At 36.3% G+C, this 9,858-nt stretch overlaps 1 protein-coding gene across 2 annotated transcripts; it reads left to right on the top strand.

Annotated features, from left to right (window-relative positions):
* The first annotated feature begins 6,425 nt into the window (after window positions 1-6,425).
* LOC117983098 (uncharacterized) lies at window positions 6,426-7,675 on the top strand. Of its 2 annotated transcripts, XM_034969562.2 has the most exons (4): window positions 6,426-6,587; window positions 6,672-6,848; window positions 6,908-7,120; window positions 7,531-7,675. In XM_034969562.2, exons 1-4 carry the CDS (start codon window positions 6,519-6,521, stop codon window positions 7,570-7,572), a joined length of 501 nt encoding a protein of 166 aa, XP_034825453.1. In that variant the 5' UTR covers window positions 6,426-6,518; the 3' UTR covers window positions 7,573-7,675. The 2 variants fall into 2 exon arrangements, 1 of the variants encoding a protein (XP_034825453.1); XR_011236819.1 differs by lacking the exon at window positions 6,672-6,848 and having other exon boundaries at window positions 6,436-6,587.
* The last annotated feature ends 2,183 nt before the right edge of the window (window positions 7,676-9,858 follow it).

Here is a 9,858-nt window from a genome sequence, read left to right as displayed (position 1 = left end):
ACAGCTCAAACTATAGGATAGATAGGGCTGAAATTTGGCATACGGGTAGCTATTATGACATAGACATGATTTTTAAAAATTCAACCTCTAAGGGGGTAAATAGGGGTTCGAAATTTGTGTTTACGCGGACGAAGTCACGGGCATAAACTAGAAATATAATAAAATGTAAATACATACTTAGTTAGGTTTTGAAGTTACGTTTACCTTACCACGTAAAATCATAATGAATTGCGTTAGTATTTACATTTATAAAACTATAGATTAGATAGATTTAGTAACTAAATTAGAGAATAGATTTTGTAACTGCCTCCGATGGCTAGCACCAACCGAAAAAAACTGCGCAGTCAAATCGCTACGATAAATCGTTGTCGTGTGTACCGTGCCGGCCACCGGCCATAAGCTTCCGATTTGTTCGTAGTGTAATTAGTTAAGAAAGCTCTAATTGATTCCTGATCATCATTATTGCGCTCAAAATTGGATCTAGAGGATAATGTGGTGCACAGTTGAGGTAAGCGGTGTTTCATTAATTTCTCGTTGCCTGGGGGACTCGAACAGGGAGTTAATCGGATTTTCTGTAAAAGTTGAGGCACTTTCTAGTACGGTGGAAGTGTGCAAATACGTTCCCCGCACAGTTTACCAAACACCTTAGTAGGGCCTGCATTAATTATGTAAACTTTTTAGGACATAGTATTATTTCATGAAGTTCATCACTTAATTTCTCTGATATTACTTTTACGCTATATAATAGAGCCAACGAGAGATGGCGCTTTTGACATACTGTCAAAAGCGCCATACATACTTAAAATAATCACGAAAATAATATTGTGATTTGTGTGCCCTCTCGCACACATTTCTTTGATATCTGACAACGAAACGTCAAAAACGCATTCTCATTGGCTCTACAGTATAATTAATGATAGTGAAAATCATAACATCTGCATCTGCGTAACTGTTGGGGTGAGGGACAACTATTATGTATGATTTGGTAAGTTGAGTATGTAGTAAGTATGTATCGACCTGTATGTCGCACAATCGATTGCTATAATTTCATGCAATGAGTGTCTAAACTCACAAACTCACCGTCTAGAATGTAAGATGCTTGACGAACTTGTCCGAAAACGGGCGTGGTCAAGATAAGTGATCTTATACATAGTAGTCATGATAATAATAGTCATGAGTCTGAATCATGATTTAAGATTGGCTACTGCAAAGAGTATAATAATGGCTACTGAATGCATAGGTGAACGACGAGCATGTTGTTATGATGTTGCAAAAACCTTGTTAGCCGATAGACGTCCACAGCTGGACATAAATTTCTTGTAAGGACTTTCACAAGGTAGAAGTTATGTCTCAGATTCACGGCATGTCAATCACTCAAATCAGGAAATATCCGTTACTAATACAAACTCATGGTTACTTTATTTGTAAGTAAGTTGAGTACCTATGTGATGGGGTGCGCAATCGGGATCAGTATCTATAGTCCGTGCCAGGTCGAGATGGCAATCCTGGTATGAGGTGGGGGGACACTTCGCACACCCGCACGTTACCCGCGCTCGCCCGCACCGGGTTAGCGCGGGGGCTGTTTGGGTGTGCAGGGCGTTCCCTCCCCGATTGCCATCTCGACCTTTCGCGTACTATAGGTACGTGTATCTTCAATTTGCCACGTGGGGAGACGAACGATCAATGTACGCGCGATAAATAGCATTGACGTCGCACATTTTTCAATCAGACTACACGTTTTAATCAAGTACCTCATGCACTTACGGTTCGATTGAATTGTATAAATCTTTAATACGAGTAACCAAGATAGTTACTTTGTAAGAGTGAAGCATAGAGTAATAAGTTTATAAAAGATTCTTATCACGAAAAATTGAAGCGTTATTAGTAAATCAATTTTAAATCTAAATCTTATTTCATAGGTAGCTAAAAAATAGAAAGAAAACATTAAATATATATGTTTTAGTCGCAATATTGTATAGGCTAAAGATAGTAGGTATAAAAGAGTTATTTGAATTATACATAATAGCTACACTCTATAGCTGCAGGCGAGTGCCACCATGCTTGATACGAATTGTAGGATATAAAACTTTGGCTTATTATAGTATGATATATTCATATGATATAATATGATATATGTAGATTGTAGGTACATCATCGTTCGGTCCGAAACCGAGAATTCTCACTTTGAAGTAGCCGTAATAATATTTGTGTGAGGATTGAGGACTAAATCCACATTACGTTTTGCGAAGCCGTAAAACGAAATTCGGGACTAGCACGCAAGACGTGGCATGTGGACTGTAGAAGTCCCTACTCTTAAGAGACCTATGTCCAGCAGTGGACGTCTGTCGGCTGATGGCGACAACGGCTCTGCCCTTTTCATGAATATTAAAAAGCGGTTTTAACCTTGTCTAATGATGTCTTCATCTTCTGATAGCCAAATATTTAAATCAGAATATTTTCACGTAAGTAATTGGCTATGACAGACACAGCACTGGGCTCAGTTACGTAGCAAATGCAATTAATTTATAGGCGAGCAGGGTCAGACCGCAGGCGACGGGGCGGCGGCGCGCGGCGGTTTGGCATATTATCGTCGTGCCGCATCACTTAGTATTTCTGGCTCTTTGCTGTCAGTGCTGTCACACATGAGTCTGCGCAACTTTGATAGGCGACTGTAGCTAAAGAAATAAATTAAATATATTAAGTTTGTACGCTAAATCAGTTGACGGTACGACTTTGCCGGCAGGGTGAGTGTGGTAACTAGCGTCAAAGTCTCCCGCCAGAGATATTACATCTCTCATAGAAATAAAAGCAATTAAGATATGCAGAACACGTGATAGCCTAGTAGTAAAGATATCGGCCTCATTTTCGGGTCTGGGGTTCGATCCTCGGCACGCACCTCTATCTTTTCGGAGTAATATGCGTTTTATGCAATTACATATTACGATGTTTGTAATATCACTAGTAGTGAACGAAAACATCGTGAGGAAACTCGCATGCCTCAGAGTTCTCCATAATGTTCTTAAGGTTGTGTGAAGTCTGCCGATCCGCACTTGGCCAGCGTTGTGGACCATGGCCAAACTCTTCTCATTCTGAGAGACCCGTGTTCTGTAGTGAGCCGGTGATGGATTTATGATGTCTATGAAAGATATGCAAGTAAAATCTAATCAGACTTCATTTTCAGTAACAGAATTAATTAATAAGGGCTCAGAAGCTTGTGGCATTTTCAGAATAGGCTATGTAGGTGGTGTTCGTTCTGCTACAATATTCATGAGACGGCAGCCGCTGCCCGCGGTGGAAGGCGGACAAGCAACCGCTAACCCGAATCGGATCTGTTCCATCGATAGAATGAAATACCTTTTTCCAATCGGTTCTACTTACCTCTTCTGTTCTTAAATTAAGTGTATTAGATAAAATTGATAATAAGGTGGACAGGCATTTTTTATTGCGGCTTAGTACCTATCCTAATCAATATCATCATCATTATCAACCGATAGACGTCCACTGCTGGACATGGGTCTCTTGTAGGGCCTTCCACTTTTATCGAAGCGTATCGCAAATCATCTTGTAATCTTTATTGTGTTAATGTATAACAATGACCTCAGAATGACATCAGACTACTTAGGTATACTACTTATTTTTAGGGTTCCGTACCTCAAAAGGAAAAACGGAACCCTTATAGGATCACTTTGTTGTCTGTCTGTCTGTCTGTCTGTCTGTCTGTCTGTCTGTCTGTCTGTCTGTCTGTCTGTCTGTCTGTCTGTCTGTCTGTCTGTCTGTCTGTCTGTCTGTCTGTCTGTCTGTCTGTCTGTCTGTCTGTCTGTCGGTCGGTCCGTCCGTCCGTCCGTCCGTCCGTCCGTCCGTCCGTCCGTCCGTCCGTCCGTCCGTCCCTCCGTCCGTCTGTCTGTCTGTCTGTCTGTCTGTCTGTCTGTCTGTCTGTCTGTCAAGAAACCTACAGGGTACTTCCCGTTGACCTAGAATCTTGAAATTTGGCAGGTAGGTAGATCTTATAGCTGAGATTTGGGGAAAAATCTGAAAACCGTGAATTTAGGGTTAGATCACACAAAAAAAATTAATTGTAATCATGAACTAATAATTAGTATTTTCAACTTTCGAAGTGAGTGACTATATCAAGTGGGGTATCATATGAAAGGTCTTTACCTGTACATTCTAAAACAGATTTTTATTTATTTTTATGCATCATAGTTTTTGAATTATCGTGCAAAATGTCGAAAAAATACGACTGTAGTACGGAACCCTTATTGCGCGAGCCTGAGTCGCACTTGGGCGGTTTTTAATTTTAAACTCGGGTTTTAGAAACTTATAATAAACTTAGCTTTACAACGCGGCTATTACCAACTCATAAAATTTTATCTTATAGCAGTACATACAAATATTTAATCGTATACGAGTATGCTGTAGCAATGCTTTCCTTTTATGTACAACTAGCTAATTTTGAAATCCAGTGGAAGCTCATTGCTTTTCCAGGATAAAATGCTTATCACTTGCCAGGTCTTTAACTATAGATATCCATGCAAAAAATCACAACGATCCCTTCGATCGGTTGCTTCGTTGCGGTGTGTCGAAGAAAAACCCAACAAACCAACTAAAAACAAACACACTTTTGCATTTATTATGTGTGTAGTAATTATATTAAAGTATATGCATACATTTCGTTTACCTATGTATAAAGCTAGTGTAGTTCTGAAAGTGCCAACCCACAAATTTGAAAGTTAGCCAAGTTGTATCGACAGGGCGTGTTTGCGGTTACTAGATATCCGCTCTGCTTGTCGCTTCGCTTCACAACGTGGATGCAGCATACACAATACAATAGGTAGGTATATTGTATGCAAAACGTTATTCAGCTGTAATTTAAATGTATCAATCAATCAGCCTGTTTGTGTCCACTGCTGGACCTAGGCCTTCCCAAGAGCGCGCCACCACACACGATCCTCCGCTTTCCTCATCCACCCACTTCTCGAAGGTCGTCCCAGACTGCGCTTGCGGATACGCGGTCTCCACTCCAGAACACGTCTGCCGCAGTGCCACACTTCCACTTCAGCAGGCTAATTCGTTGAGTTGTGTTCTCCTACGGATTTCCTCGTTACAGACTTTGTCTCTCAAAGAGACAACCAACATAGTCCATAGTCAACATTTCTGGCGACTTAAACTTAAATGTATGGTTTACTTACCATAATTATCCATGTCACAATATTATCATTTGCTCGCTTTTAAAAAAAAAAACCATACCTCTCCTTTTATTAGGGCTCCGTATCTCCAGAGAAAAAAGTTTTTTTTTTTGGGTAGTTCGCTATATCACAGAAATTTACATTTTTTTATTTCCAAGAACATTCAATAAAATAAGCATAAAGAAGCCACTGAAATTGAAATTAAAAATATGCATTCAATTATTCAAAAAAGATACCTAAAATAGAAATAAGCAAAAAAGATTCACGTCTGAACAATGTACCGACTAGACTATAGGTAACACTTAGTACAAGGCAATAAAGTGCACCAAAATTAACTCCCTAAGCAAAACCTATTAAAAGAGAAAGGAGGAAATGTGCTTGCAACCTGCGCAAAATTTACTTGTTGGCGTCTGCGTTCAAGTAAGCAGAGGTAGTCGGAATAGGGTAGGGTAATTGAACTAATAAATCTAGCCGTGTAACAGCTCTCGACTTGCTCAGGATCAAGGCGAAATCATTAAACCTTCGCTTAGATTTCTCTCCGAGTCACCTTTCATTTAGTTATACGATACCGAAGCACAGATTTGCATTGGAGCATTTTCGTTTCTTATTGTTACAAGCGCTTTAAAAATAAATTGCTCGTTTATCTTCGAAAGTGGGCCTTAAAATGATACCCGCGACTTCAGCCGCGTGAATTTAGGTTTTTATTAAAAATCCCGTGGGATTTTTTGATTTTCCGGTGCAAAGTTATATATTATAATATATTCGTTTATTTGTGTTAGTTCAGAGTATAAGCTATGTCTATTGCAAATTTCAGCGAAATCGGTTTAGTCATTATATACTTTCACACTCAATATAGAAAATTATACCTAACGTTTTTCACTATAATTTCAAAAGTAGGTACTATATTTTTATTAATTATTTAATTATTGATATTATGAATTCACATTACAAATAATTTTACTGCAGATATTATAATAATGTAGTAAAATAGATAGCACAATTTTGCTGAAGAACAAGAAGTAATTTTCCCACACTGCTGGAAGAATTTTTTCCAGTAGAGATAAGTTGTCCTTTGTGCACGTCTTTTTTTTGCATAATATGTTTTAGTTTTAAGTTATTGGTACACGAATAATAAATACAATTGCTCAGTTAAATTTAAAAATGATTATAAATCAGGAATCTCATATTTTCTACAAATATCGTGTCAACTCAACTTTACACAGCCTTTATCGTGTTTGTAGAGCGCGATACCATTTTATAATCGTGTTTTTATTTTTTATCGTTCACAACTTCCTTGAGCGATCAATAACGCTGTTTGATTTGAAACTTCTCATGAGAAAGTCGCTGTACACGCTATTTATGATTGCCTTATTTGCTAACAACTGGTTAAAAACTATACAGGTTGAAATATTTTATTTTTAAATTACGTATAAGAGTTATTTAATTAATCAAATAATGTTATTTAAAGGTGTGTTTTTTAAGCAGACTGTTTCTAACAACGAAGAACATCTAGAGCTACATAATAATATGGATGATTTATATTTTTTAACTTCATTCATATACAAGAAACCCTATAAAGAATTGGACACAGTAAGAACAGAAAAGAATCATCCAAGATCAACAACGATTTCTCCGGCAAGACATTTCTCAAAAAATTCCAAAGTTAGTTTATATTTTCTTTGCGGCGAAAATGGATTAATAAGTAGCATTGTTTGTTTTAGAAAGAAAAATCGCATCAGACACAAGAAGCCAGTCTAAGCGATGTTCTAATGATGAAACTTGTTTCTTACTACGAGGATAAATACAAAGTAGCAGATCACGAACCAACAGAGAGAGGAACAAAAATCCCAGTGCTAAGTGATAACGATATTTTAGACTCAGAAAACAAAGATGCTGCACTAAGGATTGGCTCCGGATCTAAAAAGTTTAAAAGCGTAAGATATATTTTTATAACTTATGAGTTCTGGGTTATTAATAAATCCGTTATAGACACTGATTTCTACTAATACAAGTACGCTAGACTTACTATTGTCAGCCTGTTTGAAACAACTTGATTACGCCACTTTGGCGCTGATAGCAGCAGTGAGCGTCATGTGAGCGTACTCAGAACTAAATGTTAATGATAAGACTACTGTCAACATAGTGGCAACAGGAAGACCATATTTTGATACAAATCAATTTTAATTCCTGGTAGGCACGCTCGGTGGGGCGCGGCGCTTTGAATCAGCACAAAAAATATTGCTGTCATTTTATATGGCACACCTTATCTAGCGTACTTGTAGGTGTATTGCCCTTGTCTGTGGTTATAAATATAAAAGTCTTCAAAATTAAACCTTTTTTGCAGTATTCTAGTATAATGGATGAGCCGGAGGTGGTAATTGCCTGATTGACATTACTAAACTAATTTTTAAGCATAAAATTATACAATATCAGGATGAACCAATTATTTGCGTAAGTTATTTTTAAACTTCATCTAATCTGGTTAATCATCACCGTCATTATTTTATTATTAAATATTTTCGTAAAGAAATAAAAATGTAACTTTTGTTGCTTAGTAAGTAAGTACCTACTTACCTACTAAATTCAGAAAACATGTTTGACTTTCTTTATCGATAGTCTCTATCGGTATTGAGTTTTGTTGCGAACCTCACCTAACGTTTAATAAAATAGTTAATCATTAGTCAAAAAATTTCGCTGGGACTAGAATTAAGTATAATATAAGCCAGGGTAGATATAATTCTACTTCAAATAAACCAACAAACAAACACACTTTCACATTTATAATAGGTATGGGTAGTAGTATAGTATGGGTAGTATTTTCTTTCCAAATAATTTGCTAGTAAAAAAAAGAAACACTCTTTTCACTAAAATGTTCTAAGGCCTAGGATAGGCCTAGGCCACTCTGTTAAAGCGATTTGTTTTTAGAATCGCATTAGGTATGCAAACGATTTGATTTAGGTTTACAAACAGATTGAAAATTATGGTTGGTTTAGAATGTAATTTGCTGTGGTTTTAACCAAAATTAGTGTTTGTACTGAACAGAAGTCATTAGATGCGGTTGTTAAAATATATAATACTCATAGATAACAGAAAGGCTTGCTCAATATTCATCAAAATAATGTGAACATAATACAGAGTGTAATTAGAACGCTAGCAAAAACTTAGCTCTACTATTATACTACCTTAACACATTCCAATACCAATAACCATTTATCTTATAAGTACATGTAGTTTAGAGATTTAGTATTTTTCAAACTCGCAATGTATAGCGTGTGTGAGATTTTGTATAAAGAAGAGAAGTTAAGACAGTGGGCTTTAATAGTGATGATAAATTAAATCCAATGATTACTAATGAAAGTTATCATTTATCAATTATTTGTCAGGTAAGGCCAAATACTAAGTAATTAAAAATCAAGCAAAGCATCTGCCGTATTATTTCAAAGTAAGAATCCTAATCATCTAAACAGGCTTCTATAATAATTAGAAGCTAACAACCTAGTGTTTACTTTTATCTCAATGTATAAAATAAATAGCACAAGAGGGTAGGTGATAAATACAGAAGTAAAACCAACCAAGTCGAATAATAATTGAATTGTATTGTTCAGCATTGATCTATTTATATTAAAATGAATCTACCACCCGTTTCGCTAAGGTGTTTAGTCATGGAGAAGAAAGGGCAAAGAAACTCCATAACACACATCTTTTAAAACATTAGAACGTTGAGTAAAGTAGTAGGTACATATTTGGTACACAGTTACAACAGGTAATCTATAAAAGGCAAATGATTACATTACATTATAATACAATATAAGAATACTTAACTTCAGTAAGGTCCGCTGTGTTTGCTCTGGGCTGTCGATACAAGACTGTTCCCTCTCTGTCGAGGTAGGATACTTTTATAACACTGCCATCGCAAACAAGGCGGATATCGACTATCACATGATCTTAATATTAATCATTATTTATTTTAGGTTTGTTGACAAAAGGTATGTTGACACACCCAATTTACAATAATAAATTCAGTGACATTGATGGTCTACGTATTAATAATTTACAATAATAATAAGCAACTTAAATTGTCAGTTTACACAACATTATTATTTCACATAATAGCTATTGCCAACTGTATGTTGACAATAGCTTAATATAATGTCACTCTTAGTATATTGACAATATTTAATTTACAATGAATAATTAGTGACATGTATTGATAATTTATATAATATTATTTTTCATATTTTCATATTCCTAGATACCAAATTAAACAAGAATAAACAATAATAGTTTTACACTATTGTATTGTATGATGACAGTAAGAAACTAGGAACATTGACATTGTATCCGGAAACGGAATAACGATTCTGTTTTAAACATCACAACAAACATTTACTTCAGACTCCCAAGTTTATGATTAGATGAATTTTAGCATAATAATTATGTATCCAATTTTATCGTAATATAACACGTGCAACTTGGAGTCAATGCCCTACCTACGACGCGATATTAACCCAGCGGCACCTATTACGCACCGTTCGTTGACCTCTAGCGTCAGTCTTCGTTTTCGTTTCCAGCCTACTTGTATAAATCCATTTCAATGATTCTTTATGATAAGATCACATTTCAGTGGATCAGTATGTAGATCGTCAAACCTACTGGCGCGGGCGGCTCATAG

The sequence above is a fragment of the Maniola hyperantus genome, chromosome 6 (genome assembly GCF_902806685.2).
Source record: "Maniola hyperantus chromosome 6, iAphHyp1.2, whole genome shotgun sequence".
NCBI lineage: Eukaryota > Metazoa > Arthropoda > Insecta > Lepidoptera > Nymphalidae > Maniola > Maniola hyperantus.
This window is presented reverse-complemented; position numbering and strand designations above follow the sequence as displayed.